The 23,610-nt window shown below is 39.6% G+C and overlaps 1 protein-coding gene across 4 annotated transcripts in view; it reads right to left on the bottom strand.

The window, feature by feature from the left end:
* Window positions 1-23,610, bottom strand: part of C2CD3 (C2 domain containing 3 centriole elongation regulator) — a 125,370-nt gene that overhangs the window by 49,727 nt on the left and 52,033 nt on the right. For all 4 annotated transcript variants that reach the window (XM_058545615.1, XM_058545618.1, XM_058545616.1 and 1 more), the window contains 9 exons: window positions 23,349-23,595; window positions 20,531-20,711; window positions 18,913-19,096; window positions 17,637-17,809; window positions 16,172-16,295; window positions 10,063-10,331; window positions 9,411-9,500; window positions 5,378-5,980; window positions 1,864-2,202 (listed from right to left, as the gene is read on the bottom strand). In XM_058545615.1, the coding sequence (XP_058401598.1) occupies window positions 1,864-2,202; window positions 5,378-5,980; window positions 9,411-9,500; window positions 10,063-10,331; window positions 16,172-16,295; window positions 17,637-17,809; window positions 18,913-19,096; window positions 20,531-20,711; window positions 23,349-23,595 (2,210 nt within the window). The remainder of the gene's footprint in view (window positions 1-1,863; window positions 2,203-5,377; window positions 5,981-9,410; window positions 9,501-10,062; window positions 10,332-16,171; window positions 16,296-17,636; window positions 17,810-18,912; window positions 19,097-20,530; window positions 20,712-23,348; window positions 23,596-23,610) is intronic.

Here is a 23,610-nt window from a genome sequence, read left to right as displayed (position 1 = left end):
TCACACACACAAAAAATGGACTGCTTTGGTGAGGAATTAAAAAATCAAAAATTGTTTCCAAATTTTGTTATTTATATGGGATCTCAGTGTCTTTAATACAGCAAAGCAAGACTATTTTTGGAGAAGACTCTGTCCTGAGATAAAATGTTTCAAGGTCTCTGATACACAAAGGTTATGAGAAGGATGAGAACCTCAGATATCATTATGGAAGCTTATAATCCCTGAAGTCATGTCTATTGGTGATGTGTATAGGGAGAAATAGGAATGAAAGATAAACAACAGTTACTACAAGCATGAGTTTTGTTTCTATTTCAAAGCAATAAGGACATACAACACAAACTGAGAGAGGCAACACAGAGAGGACAGGAGCCAAGTAGTGAAGCCAAACCAAAAGATGTATATTGAAACCTTCTGGACTCATAACGCTATGGTTGTCTGGCTCTCACAGCCATCACACATCTCAGAACTGTTAATTCCAGCCTTGTACAGATGAAAATTCAAGACACAGAGAGGGATAAACTTTCTCAAAGTCACACACACACACAACTTATTGGCTGGGAACACATTTCTACTAGAATGTAAGCTCCACAAGGGCACAATTTTTGTCTGTTTTGCTCATTGATTTACCCCCAGCACATGGACAGTGCTTGCACATAGCAAATACTACCTAAGTTTTGTTGTTGAATGAATGAATAATGAATGAACGAACGAGATAAGGTCTCTGCTCTTAAACAGCTCCTATCTAGTGGAGAAGAAAACCATGCAAACAATTTCAGTACCATGTGATATATGCTATGATAACAAGGTGCTAAGACAGCAAATAGAGGAGGGCCCTTATGTCAGGGAAGCTCTCTGGTAAATAGTGATACTCAAGCTTAGTCTTAAGAGAGGAGTTGGAATTAGCCAGGGGAAAGAGAAGGGTAATGACAAATGGAAAATTTTAGGGGAGATTACAAGGCTGAATAAAGGTAGGGCAGGGGTGCTTTGTGCCATGGACTCCTTTGGCTATCTGGTGAGGTCTATGGGCCTCTTCTTTTAATAGCATTTTTTTTTTAAAATGCATAATATAAAATACACAGGATTACATAAAAATCAAATTATATTGGCAGAGTTATCAAAACACTAAAAAAACTTTCTGATGTGGCGATATATGTGCTTTACTAATGCATAACAAGATCTAACTGTAGGTTTAATAACTACTGTAATTTTGAAGTAATGATAGGTATAAATGATATTCCAAGGTATCTACAATAACTACAACGTGATACAAAAACACCTGTGATTTCAATTGTTGACAACATCACAGATACTGTTAATATTAGTAGGGTCTATTCCCTACATTCACAATTGAAGGAAATGTTAAATTTTAGTTAGAGGTTAATAAAAGTAAGATGTAATTATTTTCCTATCCAAGTCCACCAACCCTGACTTTTATCCTTGGATTCCTTGGGGATTTTATGGATCCAGCGTTAAGAACTGTTGGCACTATGGACAAATGCACAGGGCCTGAGCTGGTAGTAATGGAAAAGAAGGATGAGATCTAAGAGAAATTTAAGAGCTAGAACAACTTAATGGATCTGATGATTTGATGGTGCATAAGGAAAAGAGAAGTACCTAAGCTGATACTCAGGTTTCTGGACTGGGGAATTTATGATATGCAAAATTACAATAACTTACAAGGTCCACTTAAGTTCAGAAAAGCTTTCATGTTGCTTAAACCTTTAGGCTTGAGAAATATACTGATTATTGATTAAGACGGTTAACAGTTCTTGCAGATCCTGCCATGAGCTGAAAGATCTGTGAAGACAGGACCATAGCCTGAGGAGTCAGATACATGTTCCTGGATAAGTGAGCAGAGCATACCTTTCAAGCTCAGGTGCACGGCTCTTTCTACCAGGATACTGACTGCAAAAGTTCCATCCAACTCAGTAGGGCCCTCCTGGGCTGGGCAGACTTCAGCTGTGGTGCTGTTGCAGGGGACCTGGGTGGAGGCAGGCGACTTCTGGTGGCCAGGTGATAGAGACAGCTGGATCTCATCATTCCTTCTGGGGAGCTGCTCAGACTCACTGTGGCTGCTGCAGTCCATGGAGTCCAGCTCATGAGTGGGTCCAGGGTGTGGAGAAAGAGAGGAAAGAACCACATGAACTCGCAAGGCAGCTCCTGATAGGTTGGAGGCATTTCGTCCAAATAGAGGATACACACCTGTAAGAGGATGGAGGAGAATAAGCCTAGGTAAGCAGGAACCAAGAACACTCTCTAACCCTGGAGGAGATGCTCGCTGAGAGCGCTTGTGGTCCTCTCTCCTTCGGTAGGCCTACAGGCCCCAATACACCAATTTGCAAAAGAAACTGTGAAGTTAGTATACAGTGTGAGAATTTTTACTCCCCCTCCCCCCAACACACACATTATCTCCAATAATGGAAAGTAGTGAGAGTTCTGATTTGAAGTCAAAGCGAAATGACTATCAGGCAGAGCTGTTGTGGAAGGGATTCACATGCTGAGGGGCAACTGGACTTAGAGGACTTCTGGGCCTCTGAAAAGTCTAAGATTTGGTGAAATCAGGCGCGGCCTATCTTCCACATGTTCCATAGGCTCTTGTTCTTAGGCCTTCTCCTCATCAGGAAGCTGCCCTGGTACTCAGTTTAGCCTGTTTCACCAACTAAATATGTTCTGGCAGTAGCCCTGAAGATCATTTGGAAGGGAAGTAGAAGTGGTGGCAGAAGGAGACAAGAAAGAAAAGTAAGGCTATTAACACTTGAGTGTTTTTCATGTGCCAGAATCTCAGAGAGGTTAAGCAATCTGCCAAGATCACTTTTCTAATAAGTGGCAGATTTAAACCCAGGGATTTGAGTTTTACTGGCTTGATGGATATTAAAATGAGATTTTATTTATAAAGGAGAAGGCACAAATAGTTTCTTCAGAATCTCAAAGTTTGCTTCATTAGACTCATTTCAATTCAGGAAAATGGAGTTAATTGATTCACAGATAGTAATAAGATGGAACCTTTCCTGTCTTTTTCTGTTCTTAGGTAACTTGTTTTCTTCTTGATATAATGTGTAAATTATTATGATTATCACAAACAGAAAATAAGGGCAAGTCTGAGGAGGGAAGAGACCCAAAAGCAACATAGTTAAATCTTTGTCCTCAAAAAACTTAACAGTACTTGGCAGGATGGTTGGATGGATGATTAGATGGACTGACTGACTTTCAACAAACACATCAAATGCCATGCCTTGTATAAGGCCCTTTTACAAGAGGATAAAAAGCTCATACTGGTGGGATGTGGAGAAGTATGGGGGAAATGGATGATCTGAAAAGTTAAATGCCACCTTTGGTATCCTCAATAATAAGAGGTACCTGTGCTTAAGTTCTTCTGATCTTTAAATCTAATTTGGTGTCTCAAACTTACTTTCCTCAGCAGAGTAAAATTAAAAGTCTGTCTCTATGACCTTTAGTTCAAGTGAGCTTTGCTCACTTCCAGGACTTTTTCTGCAGTCTCTTTGAAGTGACTCTAGGCTAGCCCAGATAAAATAGGGCACATGGCATTTGATGAGGTGCTCAATAGAGCCAGAATTAAACCTGCTAGGTCCAGAGAGAACCAGAGAATCTGGGATGATCACCCAGATACTCAGTTCTCCTCCTTTAGCTTGGGCCACCTGCTCAACAACAGGGTCAGAGCATAAGGTGAACAGAGCTAAAATAAGATTGTGACAAGTTTCTTCAACTGTGTAGTGGGGGAAACAATAACTAACCTTACAGGAATGTTCAGATGACTAAATATCATGTTTGTAAACAATCTAGTCTGGCCACCTCCAATTCATTCTGCATTATAGTTGCTAGACTTATTTTTCTTGAATGCAAAGCTATGTCACTCTTCTATTCAGAATCCATTATAACAGCTTTCCATAGCTCTCAGAAAAAAGTCCAAACTTTTCTGCTTAGAAGAGGCCTTCAACATAGTACTCTTGCCCACCTCTCTAGCTTCATCTCCCATCATTTTCCAACCTATGTATCCTATGATCCAGCAGTACCAAATTACTTACAGTGCCTAAAATGTATCAAACTGCTTCATGCCTCCATGTCTTCACACACATTGTTCCCCTGTTTAGAATATCCTTCTTTCCCCCTTTTCTTGGCTTATTCCTAAATCCTTTGAAACTCTGGTCAAGCATGACTTCCACTGATATGTCATCCTTGAACCAAAGAGATGCTGTATCACTGTGCTCCCACAGCACCACTGAAAACATCTTTTCCATAGTTCTTACACTTCACTGTAATTGTTTATTTACTATTCTATTCTCCCACCAGACTATAAGCTCACTGACTACTTCTTACTCATCTTTGAATTCTCATGGCCAAGTACATGTATTAAGTACTGAATAAATGTTTGAAAGAAAAGCATCTAGCACATAGTGCTACTTGCAAAATGTTACCTTTTTCCTTTCTGACTTGTGAACCAGTTTATTATCATCTAGATTTTTTAATAATTCCAAGATGTGCTGACCAGAGAGAAAGGATATCCTAGTCTCATTAGCAGGTATGCTTTTCAGTGTATTTAAAAAACTAGCATCCTAGGGGACGGCCTGGTGGCGTAGCGGTTAAGTTTGCCCCTTCTGCTTTGGTGGCCCAGGGTTCGCCAGTTCAGATCCCGGGCGTGGACCTATGTATCACTCATCAAGCCATGCTGAGGTGGCGTCCCACGTAGAGAAACTAGAAGGATGTATGACTATGACATACAACTATCTACTGAGGCTATGGGGAAGAAAAAGGAAAAAAAAAAAAGAGCAAGATTGGCAACAGATGTTAGCTCAGGGCCAATCTTCCTCAAAAAAAAAATACAACAAAAAACTAGCTTTCTAGATGATCATATAGACTCTTATACATGTGGTTAAAGGTAGTCCCCCAAATTCACTCATTTTTATTTTACACATTTAACTGAGTGCTTACAATGTTCTAGGCACTATGTTAGGTGCAAAAATATGATGAATTTGGATGTACTCTAAAGCTACAAAGTTCAGAGCCAGTTCTGAGATCTGTGATGACTCCACTAAGGTATCCTGTCACTAGGTAATGCCCTTTTTTAAGCAGCTGTGGACCCCTTTCTTTTTGAAACCTCTTTAGTTACAAGAAGCATTACTAAATTATTGTTAATCTTGCAGCATGCAAGAATGGAATGAGCACTTACTAGCTTGTGACCCTGGGCAGTTACCCAACCTCTCTGAGCCTCCATTTTCATGACTGTAAAATGGGTCTGATACCTATCTCACAGGATTGCTGAGAGGATCAAATAAAATAACATCTGAGAGGGCGTCTCACATAGGGCTTGTCACAGAGCAGGTACTCAAACCACAAGAGCTAAGGCTGGTTCTTCACTTACCACTGACAGTTAGTGTCCTTGCTGACCTCTCTCCAAGTCTGGCCAGATCCACATAGGCTGAGCCAATCCAGCTGTCTGTCTGGTGGGGCCTCTCCACACTGTCATTGCCATAAGCCCGCCACACTTGGATCTCTAACCTCTCCTCCCTGAAGTACCAAAGCAGCGATGGGCCCCTAGTGACTTCTGCTCTTTTGGATGCCTTGAAAGTAACCATGACCTGCTTTTTGTTTGTAGATTCCTTTGGCTTCTTGAGAGGGGTCCAAAAGCCTTCGTTATCATATAGCTTGTAGCGGAGGTAGCAATATGTATTCTTATGAATGTGCTTCTGGCCAGCAAGCAGCACGCAATGGATGGGCAGCCAGAGCCTCGGGGTAGAGATGGTGACAGAGGCTGGCTCTGTTTCATCCATCTTGACAAGATCCTTCAGGTTATTCTCAAAGCTCCAGCCCAACAGCTCAGCAGCTTCCAACACCCGCTCTCTGTCTCCAGGATGGGTGAAGGAAACTGAAAGCTCCAGACCACCCACAATCTTCTGCATGAGCTCCAAGCCATGAAGCAGGGTCCCATCTTCTGGTAAAATGATAGGATACCATCCTGTGATCCCTTATGAGAGAAAAGAAAGATTTTCAATTACTGTCTTAAAAGTAAAAGGACTTACCCACTTCCCACCCCAGAGCCCCATCACCCTGGCCCAAGACAGAACAGAAAACATATATATACACAGTACACTGGAGTTTGTTTCATCTGACCACTGAAAGGCAATGAGATCAGGTGGAAGAACAAAGGCTAGGAGTTGGAAGACCTGAGTTCTCGCCTTGGCTCAGCCCAAAACTAGTGGTTCAGTTTGGGTAAGCCATTAATTTCTCTCAGCCTTGGTTTCCTTACCAGACAAATGGGAAAATTAATGCTGATCTTGCCTACCAGACAAAGTTGTTATGATCATCAAATGAAATAAAGGTTTTGGAAGAGCTTAAAAGAGGTGTTTAAAAAAAAGTGAAATGTTATTATGGTGCTATGATTACACTGGAAAAAACATGGGACAAAAAGTCAGGAGATCTGGGGTCTAGTCCCTGGTCTGCCACCAAGGGAACTGCCACTTAGTGAACACATACCAAGGACCAAGCACTAGATTTCAAAATAATAATAGCTACTCGTTACTGAGCACCTACTAGGTGTCAGAAATTCTCCTAGTGCTTTATATATATTACTTCATTTAATTCTTCTTATAACCTTGTGGAATTCTGACGGTTAAATAGGATAAAAATCTCTATTTTACAGACGAAAAAACGGAAGCTCAGAGACCTGACCAAGTTATTATAGTTGTCAAGTGGTAGACCTAGGATTTGCACCCAGGTCTAGCTGGCTCCAAAGTCTACACTTGACCCACTATAGGTTGATAATATCTTATCTGAAACCCTTAGGGCCAGATTTGTTTCTGAATTTAGAATTTTTCAGATTTTAGAAAGGTAATACTGTACATAAACCAAATATTATCTAACAGTCAGTGGTCATATAAGTCACGGGTTGGTAAACTTATTCTGTAAAAGGCCAGATAGTAAATATTTTAGGCTTTTGGGCCATATAGTCTCTGTGGCAACTATTTAACTCTGCTGTTGTAGTGAGAAAGTAGCCACAAACGATATGTAAATGAATAGGCATTACGTGTTCCAATAAAACTATATAATCAGGCAGTGGCCTGAGTCAGAAAATAAGATTATGATTTTTTTTTATGAGGAAGATCAGCCCTGAGCTAACATCCGTTGCCAATCCTCCTCTTTTTGCTGAGGAAGACTGGCCCTGGGCTAACATCCGTGCCCATCTTCCTCTACTTTATATGGGACGCTGCCACAGCATGGCTTGGTAAGCAGTGCATTGGTGTGCGCCGGGATCCGAACCGGTGAACCCCGGGCCACCAAAGTGGCGTGCGCGAACTTAAATGCTATGCCACCATGCCCGCCCAGAAAATAAAGATTAAATAGTCTCATGTCAGTGAGGTCAGATTTGGCTTCTCAATAGGTTAATAAAAAACTTGATTTTCTGAGCTTTTTGGATTTCATAATTATGTAAAACACACTGTGAATTGGTATAATAATATTCACAGCAATTTTCTGGGAAAGGTTTTACTAATTATACTTTATAGATGAGAAGATTTGGACTTACTGAGATTGATTTGCCAAAGGTCACTTAAGATTTTATGACTTTTGGAAAAGGCATTTAATTTTTCTGGCCCCTCCCAGTTTTCATCTGTAAAATGAGGAGGCTGAACTTGTTGATTTCTAAGACTCTTTTTGGCTTGGTCAGTCTAAGAACTTATGGCCTCAGCTTTACTAACTTCTCATCTCTGGGTATTAATTTCCCCACAATCTAGCGGTTCTTAACATTTTTGGTCACAGACTCCTTTGGCTCTACTTATAAATTTATCCCCAGAAAAACGCACAAATACACATAACACACAAAATTTCACACCATTTCAGAACTTCAGAACTGCTGGATGAGATGGTTCCTTTTGCTCTGTGATTCTATAATTGAGATTATTGGCAGGAGAAAACAAAATAGAATGTTCACTTTAGAATAACCCTGAATACAAAGACAAATGATATATCCCAAATTGTCTAAAAGGTTTATTTCTAAGGGGTTAAATTTAATTTGTAGAGACGGGATTTCCCGGATGGTGCCTGTTCCCTGACAAACTCTGTAGTAAGTTTCAGAAGGAAGGAAACTGAGGTGTCCTGTGTGCCCAGCCCCATGCCAAGATCTTTCAGATGTATAATTTCATTGAACGCTTCAATAATCTTGCAAAGAAGATCTTCTTATTTCCATTTTTATAGATGAGGAAACTATGGATCTGAGAGATGAAGTGACTTGTTCTAGATGACAGTGACAGAAGTGAGATTTGAACCCTATATCAAGTTGTACAGACATCTCTCTGGCAGGCACATAGTATCTGTTTATTATAGTACTGCTCAAATTTCAATTCACTTAAACTTGGGAGATGTGTGACAGAATGCTGGAAACTAGATTACACAATCCTAGGGAGGAAGATGGGCAAGAGAAGGCAAACTAACATTTACTGAGTGCCTACTATGTATCAGGTACTTTATGTATCCTATTTTACCAATTCCTACTTTGCAGATTTGTCAGGAATAACTGTCTCCATCAAGCAGCTAAGAAAACTGAGGCTCAGAGAGGTCAAGATCACTTTGTTAAGGTCACCAAGCTAGTAATAAGTAGGATGGGAACAGTATTTCCAGACTGCCTTGGTGGTTGTGCCTTCTTTGGGCCTTTACCTCATACCTTTATTCCTTCTTCAGTGAGAGAGGAGAACATAGTGAAAAAGAAGGGCTGAATCTGGATTTGATTTCCAGTACAGCTATGTGCCACATAATGATGTTTTGGTCAACAATAGATCGCATATACAACAGTGGTCTCATTAGTACCATATAGCCAAGGTGTGCAGTAGGCTACACCATCCACATTTGTGTAAGTACAGTCTATGATGTTCAAACAATGATGAAATTGCCTAATGATGCATTTCTCAGAATGTATCCCCATTGTTAAGCAACACATAGACTGTACTCCACTCACTAGCTGTGTGGTTTTGGCAAATCACTTAACCTCTGTGAGCCTAAGTTTTCTCATCCGTCAAACGAAAATAATAAGATCCTGTATCCCTGCCAGGCAGGGTTATCATGAGGCTCAAATAAGATCTCATAAAATATTTTACAAAGTGCCATATAACGTAACAGGTATCGCCATATTTATTATTAGTAGTATCATCATCATCTTTCCTGGAGTAAGATGATAGTACAATGTTTTCAGTTTCTTTGCTTTATTAGAAGAACTTTGAAATGACTAGGAGAGGACTTAAAATGTTTCTGAGAAAACTTCTGAGGTACCTGGGAGAATCCAGAAGCATGTGTTAAGGAGTCATGTTTTCTTCTGCATATCTTGCAAGGGAGCCAGACAAGATGATCTCTTGCAGAGAAATGAAGGGAAAAGGGTAGGATTAGAAAGCGAAATCCAGGATCCTTACCAGATCTCTTGACCAGCAGCTCTTTTGTTGGAACCTTTACTACTCCAAGCAGATAATCTTTCAATGACTGGATATGGGCTATATCATTAGCTGTTAAATCAAACAAAAAAGAGAGATTATTTGGCGGTCTACTGACCAAAGGGCTTGTGTTTACAGTATATCCACATAACCCTTCATTTACAATCACTGAATTTCAGTGTTGGAAGATACACTAGAGATAATCTTGCTCCAGTCAAAGCTTGAATGCCCTCTAAATCATTTTTAACTAGATCATTAATCATTTATATGTATATATATACACACATGTATATATATAGAGAGAGATATTTAAATCATTTTATTTTGAAAAAAATTCAGGCATACAGAAAAATTGCAAGAATATTACAATGAATTCCTATACACTCTTCACCTAGATTCACCCACTAACATCTTGACACATTGGCTTTATCTCTCTCTATATTCTCTCACACACACATACACGCACACACTCAAGACATATTCTACTTATTTTTGCCATACCCTTCAGAAGGGAGTTGCAGAGAATATAACCCCTCATTCCTCAACACTTCAGCATATATCTCCTAGGAAGGGCTATACCATTCAAATCAGAGCCCTTTTTAATTCTGATTGTGATGAGTCATTTGGTGCTTACCTGACTTAGTATCTTCATGATAAATAGCAAAAGTGACCTCTGCAAACTCCAACAGCTCTGCCAGGAAACAGGCTTCTCCACTGCAGTGCTGAGTCACCAAGTTACACGAGAACTCAATGTGATGGGAGAACTCAGGGCAGAAGGAACAGGCCACAGGGCGGGTTCGGCGCTGTTCTCCCTTGGGCAGGAAGGAGAGATGAGTGGTGACAAAGGCATTGACCCCAACCGTAGCGCTAAACTGTAGAGCTGGTTCCTGCTCAGCCAAAGCCCTGTAGAGGAGAAGGGTGGGAATGAGAAGAAGGTAATAGCAGAAATTAGCCTGACTGTTTAGAAAAATATCTCCACTATTCCATGAGGCCACCAAGAACAGTAACGACCATGTTTCCTATCTAGGCTTTTGGCAGTGCCATAATGTGCTTTCTTAATAATCTATATATCCTAGTGTATGTGTATGGGGATGAGGAGACAACATTCATCTTCTCACCAGAGTGACACTCCAAGGACACTCCATTGTACTGTCAACATCCTTCAGCCAAAGACCACCAGGAACCAACTGTAGTTGAATAAGCTGGGTTTACTGTTCATTGCAATAAGGGAGAACACACACGTGTGGGGAATTGTGGGGCATCTTAGTAAGAAGTTATCAGAAATGACTTATAGCATCGGGCTCATGTTAGCTGATTTGGAGGTGTGTTCAAGGAAGAGGGGCTTTGCTCTGGATTGGTGTTCTTAATGAATCTTATCTAGAAGGAGGAAAGACTAGAAAAAGGCTAAAGCTGTCATTGGTAAGGCAGCAGCAGTCACTCATTTTAGCTAGGATGGGGGGATGTTGGGTATTTTTGTGGTTTTCATAACGACCTTGTTTTGGTTTGTGCTTAGACAAGATTATGGAGTAGTCTTATTTTTGTCTCATTTGTAATGGTCACAGAGCAACCCTATCTGATGCTGGTGTTCTGTGAGATTGTTTATGCTCAACAGGAAAACACCAAAGCCCGGCTACAAGCGTCAGATCAATTCCCAGATGTCAGGGGCTGCTTTTCTCTCTCTTTTTTTTTTTTTTTTTAATTTTATTTATTTTTCCCCCCAAAGCCCCAGTAGATAGTTGTGTGCCATAGTTGCACATCCTTCTAGTTGCTGTATGTGGGACTTGGCCTCAGCATGGCCAGAGAAGTGGCGCGTTGGTGCACGCCCGGGATCCGAACCCGGGCCGCCAGCAGCGGAGCACGCGCACTTAACCGCCAAGCCACGGGGCCAGCCCTGCTTTTCTCTTTCTCAGTACAGATGTTCCACAATGTACAGATAGAATCTACCCACCTTTAACTGACATTCATAAAGAATAGTTACATCTTTTGTCTGTGGGTACAGTGTGACAAACTCCCTCAGTCCAAATTCTCCAAGGGTATAAAACTGACATTTAGGCAAAGAGGTCACCAGTTTTTGAAGCTTTCCCTAATAGCCCCAAAGCAGACTTAGGGGTTCCCTCCTCTAAGATCCTTACTGTACTTGGTATACATCAGTAGAGAGTAGTAATTTGGAGTTATACAGATCTGAGTTTAAATCTTGTTTCCAACATTTACTTAAACGTGTGACCTTGTCCAAGTTATTCCACCTCTTCCAAGTTTCAGTTTCCTCTTCACTAAAATGAGGACAGCATAAAGATACAAGACACTGAAGACGTATGTATATTTGGAAGCTTCCTGTAATTTCATTTCTAATGAAATTAATTAATCCAAAATGATTATTAATAGTAGACTGGTGTACATCCATACAACAGCATACTATGAAGTATATATTATGCCTAGGAAAAATGAGATGAAAATAAATCAGGGCCGGCCCCGTGGCTTAGCAGTTAAGTGCGCGTGCTCCGCTGCTGGCGGCCCGGGTTCGATTCCGGGCGCGCACCGACGCACTGCTTCTGCAGCCATGCTGAGGCCGCGTCCCACACACAGCAACTAGAAGGATGTGCAGCTATGACCTACAACTATCTGCTGGGGCTTTGGGGGAAAAAATAAATAAATAAAATTATAAAAAAAAAAAAAAGAAAAGAAATCAAATGTTAGCAGTGGCTAAAAAATAAGGATTAAATACTCAGAGTGTTGTAAAAATTACATTAGATAATATTTACTAAGCAGAGAACCTGCCTATGGGCAGTGAAAGGACTCTTAATAGGGAACTCTAAGAGATGGCAGTGATGTGACAGAAAAGTCTGGGCCCCAAGCTGGTCTGTATTCGCTCCTTCAGTAATTATTTGCTGAGTATCTGCTCTGTGCATCATGCACTAGGTTCAGAGCTAGATATACAGCAGTAAAATAGCTACGATTTCCTACCCTCATGGAACTTAAAAACTACTGGCTATGTCCAAAGAAGTTTCTACTCACTCTCAGTTAAAGATCAGGTGAGTTAGAAAACTCAAGTGAATAAGAAAGAAGTGCCTTCTTTACACAGACACTGAAAGTGTATCTTCAGGAAGACCACTGGCACATAAAATGAGGGTGGGTGTCTCTTGATGGGAGAAGGCTGACTTTGGAGCACCTGCTATCTGGATACCAGAGTGAAGATTCAAAGGCAGGGGGTAAGTTTATAACACCAAGAAATCCTCTCTTCAATAAGAGGCAATGTAAAACTTATATATGATTTTACCTTATTCTACTGACTAATAAAGGTAACATTAATTATCTTTATAAATGGAAGTAATCAGAAAAAATCTGTACATTTGTAGAGTAGTTGGTAATTCATCAAGTGACTTCATATTTGTTCATTTTTACACTGATTCTTATAAAATCAGGGGAAGTGTTCATAATTTCCATTCCTCCAGGATGAAGAAACTGACACCCAGAGAAGGTAAAGAAACTAGCCCAAGATCACCCACAGCCAGTGGGAGAAGAGGGTGGGACTAGACGACAGTGGGTCTGATTTCTAGCGTAGTTCTGTGCCCTTTACACCATCCTTTGTCTCACATCCTATGGAACTCTCTCAACCTACCAGAAGAATGCGGTTAGAATTGGCCTGGTTTCTTGCCCTTCCTTCTTGAAACTGAAACAGACCAAATGCGGGACTTACAACAAACTGCTTGCCATCCACTCTTGACTTTCCCCATGAACCCTCAGAGAGAGGAACTACTGAGTCTCTTATCTATTATTCCATCTCTCTGAGATCTACACAGTATCTAAATTCCAAGTCTTTCTCTGTCCATTAAATAGTAGTTAATTTAGTACCATATTTAAGAATGGCTGGGTGTTACACAGAACAGGTACCCCATATACATAAGTTTCATGCCTCCATGCCTTTGCACATGTTCTTCTCTTTGACCAGAGTAATTTTCAGCTCTCTTGGGCATTTTGATAACTCCTACTCTTCTTTCAAGACTCAGATTAAGATATTTTGAAGGGCCTTGAATGACAAATTGAGCAGGTTGAACCTTATCCTGTAGACCAGTAGTCTCTAAAGTAGATTGTGTACAACCTGGGGGGGCTCACGGAGTAAACTATTTCGGCATAAGAAGAAAAGATTAAAACTTCTATATTTGTTATCTTATATATTAAAGTTTTACTACTTATGATATATTTTATAATGTATTTAATATTAGTGTAGTAGTACATGAAGATGATTTATTTATTTTTAAAAAATTTTTTGTTTATTGCAGTAACATTGGTTTATAACATTGTAAAAATTTCAGGTGTACATCATTATACTTCTATTTCTGCATAGATTACATCATGTTCACCACCAAAATACTAATTACAACCCATCACCACACACATGTACCAAATTATCCCTTTCACCCTCCCCCCTCCCCCCTTCCCCCTTCCCCTCTGGTAACCACCAATCCAATCTCTGTCTCTATGTGTTTGTTTATTGTTGTTATTATCTACTACTTAATGAAGGAAATCATACGGTATTTGACCTTCTCCCTCTGACTTATTTCACTTTGCATTATACCCTCAATGTCCATCCATGTTGTCACAAATGCCTGGATTTCATCGTTTCTTATGGCTGAGTAGTATTCCATTGATGATGATTTATACATGAATAAGTATACACATATTTGGAGGGTATGCTAAATTTTTATTTTTATATTAACAGGAATGCATAATTAAAATTAGAAGACCACTGCTACTGACAATGGGAAACCATCAAAAGTTTTAATGTGAGGGAGTGACATGATTGAAAAATTGCCCTGGTATCACTTACACTATCCCTAAGATGTTCTTGGGCAATTACCAAAAAAGTCTATTTGGAGAATTTAGTGAGGAAAAATATTAACTACACTGAACATTTTACCAGCTGTTTCAGCATCAAATCTCACAGGGACAGTCATTCAATTAGTCATTTCAAAACAATGAAGTTAAAGGCAAACAATCTGACTTTAAGTTACAACAGGGGAAAAAGTTAAGAAGCACTTGCTTCTTTTTTCTTAAATTCATGTCCAAAGTGAACTAGTCTGCAGCAGGAGGGTGACCTGGTTCTCTTTCTTACTGGGCACGTGTTATGTGCTAGAACTGTGCTATGTGGTCGGGGGGCAGAGAGAAGTTCGGGCAGTGTCTGTGACTAGCGGAACTCACAGCCTAGTGGAGGAAAACTCATGAACGCAAATAATTGAAACAGAGCGATATGTGCTGTGACCAAGGTGCTAACAGACAAAGGACAAAGCACCAATTTTGTCTCCATGTAGGAAGAGATAAAGGAAGGCTGCCAAAAAGCTGCAAAGTCTTGAAAGAAAATAGGAGTTTGTAAATTAAACATAGATATACCATATAATCCAGCTATCCCACTAGTAGGTAATTATCCAAAAAACATGAAACCAATAATACAAAGAGATTTATGCACTCCTATGTTCAATGCAGCATTATTCACAATAGCCGAGACATGGAAGCAACCCAAGTGCCCATGAACTGATGAATGGATAAGGAAGATGTGATGTGTACGTACACACACACACACACACACACACACACATGCACACACACAATGGAATACTACTCAGCCATAAAAAAAGACAAAATTGTCAAATGGGTAGGTATTATGTTAAGCAAAATAAGCCAAAGACAAAGACAAACACCATATGATTTCACTCATATGTGAAAGATAAACAAACACATGGATAAAGAGAACAGATTAGTGGTTACCAGAGGGGAAAGGGGTAGGGGGAGGGATAAAGGGGTAAAGGGGCACATATGTATGGTGACGGATAAAAATTAGACTATTGGTGGTGGGCACAATGTAGTCTATACAGAGACTGACATATAATAATGTACACTTGAAATTACACAATGTTAGAAACCAACATGACCTCAATAAAATTAAAAAAAAGGAAAACTAGAGTTTGTTTAGTGGACAAAGGAAGAAGAACATTCAAGGTAGAGAGAAATATGAGCAAAGATACTGAAGAAGGTAGGGGAGGACCATGTTGTTTATATATAGAAACAGTGTTCTAGGCAGAGAAAACAGCAAGACAAAGGCCCTGAGGGGGAAATGAGCTTGGTATGTTCAGAAGCAATAAGAAGGCAGTGCCTGGAATGGAGTAAGTAGAGGGGAGACTAGCAGGAGGAGATGAAGTCGTAAAGATAACAGAGTCAGAGCATGTGGGGTCTTATAGCCATTTCAAGGAGTCTAGCTTTTACTTTAAATGAGATGGAAAGTCACTGGTGGGTTTTAAGTAGAGGTGTGTCAAGATCTGACTTCAGTTTTCACAGGATCACTGGCTTCAATATGTATTGAGAACAGACTGAAAGGGAACAAGCTAACAAAATAGGAGGTGATACTTAGAGACTGAACATGAGATTATAGAGGCATTGTAGTAATTGGTCCTGGTATGGTCTGCGGGTGTAGGGTATGACCTTGGGAATAAGTGGTTAAGTAGGGTAGAAGATAAAATTATTGGACAAAGTTAAGGAACTAAGTTGCTAATAACAGATAACATAGCAAAAGTTTGCATGTGATTTATTCACTTATATTCTTATATGTACAAGAAAAAGAAAAAGAAAAAAGTAGAGTTGTGGTTAATGAACCGGAAATTGTACACAAGAAAGTTTTGCGTATCTGAGCATCATATATTGTGTGGACTGCAGTGGAGAAAAACTGGAGAATTGCTTTTCGGAGGTGGACTTACTTGGCTGCTGCTTGCAGGCCACAGGCTCTGATAATCTGGACTGAGATAGAGACAGCTCGGGCAGCAAGAACTCCCTCTGCTGTCCTTGGAGTACGTCTGTACCTCAGGCCCACATCCAGTAAACCTGGAATAAGGGAAAAAGAAAAAAGAAAAAAAAAGGTCGGTTGGAAGAACTTCTGTTCCACCAAACCCCAAGTCCTGGTCAGGAAGGAAGAGGATAAACACTACAATCCTAATGAATAATAACGGGCCTTAGCAGCGAAAGACTCTGTCCAGGGTCGTCAGAATCACATTATATTATTGTACTTTAGGATTAACAAAAGCAGAACAGAAGTTACTATTTTCACTTTACATCCAAGAAACAATGGCTCAGAGATTCAATTACTTGCCAAGATCACATAGTTATCAGAGGCAGAACTTAATCCAGGATTTTCTAAACTCCCAGCTATTTTTATAGAATTGAGATGGATTCTAGCCTTTCTTCTTTTTAAACTTTTAAAAGACTTCACACTCATACTATATTTCTATCACCCTCTTACCACCACCATCTGAAACATCCTTCACATGCCATCTTTTTATAAAAATTCTACCATCCCACTATTATACTTCAGGGAAAGCTTTAAGGGAAAACAGAACAAGCTGATCAATGAGGGTCAGGAGGAACAACTCAATCTTAATCACGGCAAGATAAAACCTTTTGTTTCAGCACACACCCTCCAGCAAGCACGCATAGTAACTTGATTTAGGAGGCTAATCCTAGTTATCTGAGGATGTACTGAGAGGGTAGTCATTCTGCTGGAAACGTTAGGATATAATTCAAAACTCCAAATTCTAATTAATCCCTTCCAATTTTAAATCCTAACCTTCTCCTCCCTTACAGTGAATTCCCAGTTCATGCTAAACTATATTCCACCAATCCTGCATCTGCTTATGTTGCCTTGGCATAATAATTGTCCAAGTATATCTATATAATACTTAGGATTTATACTGCGAGGGCTTATTAAATGCTTGCTGAAGTTAAAGGTGAAATGAGACAAGCAACATTTATATAGACAGTCTACGGAACTATGAACTTTCTAAAATTGTCTGCAGAATTTGTAGTGTATAGTCTACAATCATTTTTCTAAGACGTGTCTCATAGTTTTCATCAGATTTTTTTTTTTTTGTGAGGAAGATTGGCTCTGAGCTAACATCCAGGCCCATCTTTCTCCATTTTGTATGTGGGATGCCACCACAGCATGGCTTGATGAGCAGTGCATCAGTCCATACCTGGGATTCAAACCTGCGAACCCTGGGCCGCTGAAACGGAGCAAGCGAACTTAAACCAAGCCGCCACCGGGCTGGTCCCTCATCAGCTTTTTAAAAGAGTAAGTACCACAAAATGTGAAGAATCATACTTTAGAGAGAAAAGGAATATTTATGTACACTGACTTTGAAAGGGCAAGACAAACTAGTCTTCAATTACCTGATGATTGGTTCCTCAGTTCTTTCCTGTTCTCAAGCCTGGGGGTTAAGGGGAGATTAAAGGTTTGTATTCCCACATCCTCATGATGTTGCATGGTTACCACGGCACAGATCCTTGATAATGGTAAGGTTCCTTTGGCGACCATCTGGTCTCTCACATTAGGATAATAGTATCTGTAAGCCACAAAAGCACAAACTGTCAGTTGGAGGAATTACGTGGATGAACGATTCAGGGATCAACTTTCAGTATCAAGTTATCTTTGGAGCCTGATTGTTCTGTACTTGTGGTATATAGCTGTGGTTGTGTCCGGCTGGATTTACTGCCCATTCTGTGGAGGAGGAACCCCATAAATTACACCCAGTGTTAGGACAAAGCCCAGCTTCCCACAGGCTTTCTGTTTGAGGTTTTCTGTTTGCATCTGTCCCGGACATTCGGGAGTAGCCCCACTCCTGAAAACGTCCATCCTGCAGCAGCACAGGTGGTTCTAAGTGGAACAGTCCCAATCTCTTCTATGGCCTCAGGCCCAAGGCCCTCAAATTTTGAGGGGTAATGAGGATCTGTCAGTACCTACTCTATTTCCTTTCCATGTCAAAACATCCCCCTCTTAGATCACAAAACTGTAAATATAATCTAATTTCCACCTGACTGTATTTAGGAAAAGTTTCTGGCAAGTGGATGGTACTCTTCCCTAGTTCTGTTCCTGATGCTGTTTCCTCTCCTTTTATATTTATAATCTTTTAGTCATTTTAGTTGGTTCCTTGAGGGCAGGGATGCAAAGGGGGAAGCTGAACATCTGTATTCATGCCATTATTTTCCCTGGAAATCTGCCAAAGTCTGTGACATGAGTGGATTTATGTTTTACAAAGGCTATTCTTCTGGTGGTGGGAAGAACAGATTATAAGACAGGAATCTAGAAGTGGGGAGGCCAGTTAGGAGACTATCACAGTAATTTAGAAATGATATGATGAGGACCTGAACTAAATAAGGCAGTAAGAGCAGCAGAATAAAGGTGACTGGGAAGTAAAATTGACATAACTTCATTTAAAAATGTAAGTAGTGGTCAGAAGTATGAGATACAACAGCTCCTAAGAGCCTAATAATTTAACAGATTTCAGTAAATTCTGGATAAGAGTCACTATCAAACCCAAATAATATAAAACAGGGCAGAAAGGACTGCTTAGCTGCCTTACAATTCAATCTAGACTGGTTAAGGGAAGGATGCTCTGTGATTGTGCACTTCCTTCCTAGGCACAGGGTTGGGTTCTCCACACTGTACCTGCACCAGATTTCAAATTGGACTCCACCTCCAGGCACAAGCCCGTGTGCAGAGAAGGCACTGAGTAGGAGCCTTTGCACTGGAACATCAGTTGGCAACAGGAGAGAGTGATGGTGCTCACTATTAAAGACAGGATCTGGAATACACAGTGTGGTTGCAGATCTGAAAGGCTTCAGAGTGATTCCTTTGGAAAAGAAAAGCAATACAGAATAATCCAACACATCATTTAGTGCATTATATGTGGTAAAACAGTATGTTAATATCCAGTATTATTCAATTTTATCCTCACAAGACTCCTGTAAAGAAAACAAAGCAGGTGTTATTACTCCTACTTCACAGACGGGATATGGACACCTTTAGGTTACATGGTGAACCCAAAGGTTTTAGAGCTAGTAGGTCACAGACCTGGAACCAGAATCTATATCTTTGGACTGTATTACTCCTACCAAGGTCCATTTCCCTAGTAGCTATGGTCCTCTAAGGTCTCATGATAATACAGAAGAAAGAGATCCCTTTGTTGGTGGACAATGTATGAGGATTCCAATTTCTCCATATCCTTGCGAATACCTGTTAGTCTGTTTTTTTTTTTCCCCTTAATTATAGCCATCTTAGTGGGTGTGAAGTGGTATTTCATGGTGGTTTTGATTTTCATTCCCCAAATGACTAATGATGTTGAATATCTTTTCATGTACTTATTGACCATTTGCATATCTTTGGAGAAATGCCTATTCAGATCCTCTGCACATTTTTCAATTGGGTTGTCTTTTTATTATTGATTTACAAGAGTTCTTTACAAAGTCTGGATACAAGTCCCTTATCTGAACCCCAAAACCAATACTGGCAGCACTCTGCGATCATTTGCTGACATGCTCAGAATGGCAAAAAATTTGAATGACGCAACTTGCTCATTCCCAGCTGAGATCAAACAAGGTGAAACTCTGCCTTCTTGTTTCAGCTCTCAGAGATGACCAGAAGATGGAGATGGTAGGGGGCAGTGCAGTGCAGTACAAGAAGCTCTGATTCTGGGGCCAGTTGGATGGGGTTTGAACGCCAACCGTGGCACTTGTTAGGGGGCGGCCTCAGTCACTTAACATTTCTGATCTTCGTTTTCTCTTTTGTAAAGTAAAGAAAATAGAATCTACCAGGGTAAGTTGTTTTTAGGATTTAAGATTATGATCTATGTGAGATTATGTATATGTACATATTTCCCCCAGGAGCAATGGTTCAGTATTCTCTAATTCAGTGTTCTCTATGACTTTATAGACTATAACTACCATGGATAATGAGAAGCAACTGTATGTTTACATATAACAGTGAGTAGGCATGCAAATGATACAACATGGGACAAAAATGTAAATAATTGATGGATCTGGGTAAAGGTATACACAAGTTCTTTGTACTATTTTTGCAACTTTTCCATAAATTTGAAATCACCTCACAACAAAGTTACAAAAAACAATTTAAGAAAAGAAAAATAAAAACTTAGCTTATCTCCTGTACTGCCCAGGTAAGACTAGAAACATTGAGGAATGCAAAATTCACTCTGGAAAAAAAAATCCTAAGTACATCCAGTAAAAGAACTATACAATAATGAGAAGCCCTAATCTCCCAAACCTACCATTTTCAGGGAACTCAGGTCCTTTTAGCACATTGGATTGCGAGTCTTGAACTGGAAAGTAGTACTGGACATAACAATCTGCTTCTCCCCAGACTGTTGCCTGAAGAGGGGCCAGCCCTTTAACCTTGTCTACGTGGAGATCAAAGTGGTGCTCCATCAATCCGTTTCCTTGGTCCTCTGCCTATTAAACAAAACAGAGACGCTGGTGAGCTTTAAAGAGTAACTTGCTTAGAATATTCCTGCTTCTCTACGAAGTCTGAGTATAGATGAAGAAATAAGCATAATTAGCTGATACTAAAACAGATACTTAACTTTCATTGTGTATAAATCTCACAACTGCTCACTGTAATCAGATCAAGCTGGATTTACTCTAGTCTGTGAGACTGAGTCAACATTAGGAAATCCACAAATGTAATCCAGTGTATTAATGGAATGAAGGAAAAAAACATGACTATCTCAATAAAGGCTAAAAAGGCATCTGATAAAATTCAACATCTGTTTCTGATTCTTAGTACACTAGGAATAGGAGGCTATTTCCTTAATAGGATAAAGAAATTTATCTGAAACAAACAGGTACTAATTTACTTATTTACTATTCTTAATGAAGTTAGAAATAACACTGAGACTATTCATTAATGGTAAGGACTACTTGGGGAGGTAGTGGATACACTGCTACCAAAGGTACTTCCACTAATAACAATTAATACTGTATTTATTATTTACCATGTGCTAGGTACTGTACTAAGCCCTTCACTTATATTAGCTAATTTAACATGCATAGCTAATAACAGTGGAACCAGGGTTTGAACGCAGGTAGTCTGACTTTTCTCCAGAGCCAATGTTCTTTACCTCTATTCTACACAGCCTCAGCAGACACTAGATAACGGATTATTGGGACTGTTTGAAGGGGAAATTCAAGATTCAGATTAGGGTCAGACTGTATGATTTATATATTGATTTGATCTAACATTCTAACTACTAATCCAATAAATTTGGAACAGAGATTGCATTAGGTTTTTGCTTTGAAATCTAAAAACATATGTCAGTGATATCTTCTCAGAAATCTTCCTTAGGGAAACAGAAAAACCTGCAATTTGATGCCCCAGAGAATAAAAATATGGGAAAAAAAATCTCTCAGAATTACAGCAGCTGCTCAATTTGGCCATACGGTATTACAATAATTTAAGAATTCAGTTCTGCAGATGCTGAGCTGGATGAGGGACATGAGTGCAGGAGGAAAAACAATTTTATCTGTAGATACTGTACCTTTCAAGGACTTCTTTTGTGCTCACAGTGAGTAACATTTTCTAACTTTCAGTATGGAATTTAACAAAATCTCAGTCTAGGGGCCGGCTTGGTGGTGTAACGGTTAAGTTTGTGCGCTCCGCTTCGGCGGCCTGGGTTTCACCAGTTCGGATCCTGGGCGTGGACATACTCACCACTCATCAAGCCATACTGAGGCGGCGTCCCACACAGAAGGGCTACAACTCTATAACTACGATACACAACTACGTACTGGGGCTTTGGGGAGAAAAAACAAAAAAAGAGGAAGATTGGCAACAGATGTTAGCTCAGGACCAATCTTCCTCAAAAAAAAAAAAAAAGTGAGTCTACACTGTGATGTGAGGGCCATGTAATACCTAAATAAGACGTGGGAATATTATATATGCTTTTCTTTATTTGTGCTTTTATGTTATTTTTAAATTTAAAAAATCACTATTATCTATTGATAGATACTAATACATTATAGAAACAGTAAAGAAAAATGAGTTCATAACAAATAAACAATTCCCTACTAACAGATATTTTCCTAATAGTTCTTTCTCTGCTAAAGACATTAAATTTTGTCATTCAGATTCAGATTTTAACTCATAACATATTTAAATGGTGTGGAGACTGAGATTTGGCTATACTGGTAAAGACATCAAATGTTAAGATATAGCAGGACATGATATAGAGGAAGGATATAGTAGACTTAGAGTCAAAAGACCTATGTCTGAACCTCAATTCCCCCCTTCTTAGCTACATGACCCTGGACAAGTAACATAACCTCTTTGATTCTCTGTTTCATCACTTAGAAAAGAGAATGACAATGACCCGCTCCATGTAGTTAGGGAAATAAACATGATAAAGTATGTCAACGTGCTTTCTCAATTGTACAGCACTGTATGAAACAAATTACTTTTAAGTTTTTAGTAAAAAAGCAAGGAACTTCACTATACCTTTCCAACATGAATTTACTCAAGAAACAGAATAAGATTTTGCTGACTTACATTTGGGATCACTCTCCACCTCTTACCCCCCAGTTTTTTTTTTTCCCGGATTATCTATTTTTTTTTAAATTATTTAGAGCAGTTTTAGGTTCACCCCAATGTTTTAAAGGCAATTAAGTTAGTAAATTAGAGGATTAAGATCTGGTTGTCCAATTCAATTTTCTATACACATTCAGGAGCTCAGAGGACACAGATATCCACTTAAACCTGAAAAGAAAAATACCAATGATTCCTTTGATCCATAGCAAGCACTGGAGTGCAAGTATGTTCTTTTGTTGATCCTTTCACTACTAAAATAAGGACGGGGGAGGGGGGCAATGGTTTCACTAAAACATGCAAGATAAAATGAGATTACGATACTTGAAATTTGCTGACGGTAGATCTTAAGTGTTCTCACCATAAAAAAAAAAGTAACTAGGTCAAGTGATAGTTAACTAGTTTGATTGTGGTAATCATTTTACAACTTATCATATATCAAAACATCATGTAGTACAACTTGAAATGAGATTATAGTTTTTGTAAACAATCAAGTGTTTAGTCACTACCAGAGCAACAGATGCTGTAGATGGCTGGTCCAGGAAATGGGCTGGCCTAGGGCTGAAGGGAGGAAGTGTTCTTTCTTCATTCTTTAATCTTTGTAGCGCCATTATCTGATGGGAAGAACCCATAGCTAAAAAGACTCGAAGACTTCCATTTTGGTGGCCTGAGAACACATCAATCACAGGCATGTAGCTGTCAACAGCAACAACTGGGTACTGAGCATCAAGCAGCAGGTGAGAAATCTTGGGATCTCTAAAGGGAGAGAAA

Source organism: Diceros bicornis, chromosome 7, assembly GCF_020826845.1.
Source record: "Diceros bicornis minor isolate mBicDic1 chromosome 7, mDicBic1.mat.cur, whole genome shotgun sequence".
Classification (NCBI taxonomy): domain Eukaryota; kingdom Metazoa; phylum Chordata; class Mammalia; order Perissodactyla; family Rhinocerotidae; genus Diceros; species Diceros bicornis.
Note: the sequence above shows the minus strand (reverse complement) of the source record. Positions and strands in the feature narration are given on the sequence as shown.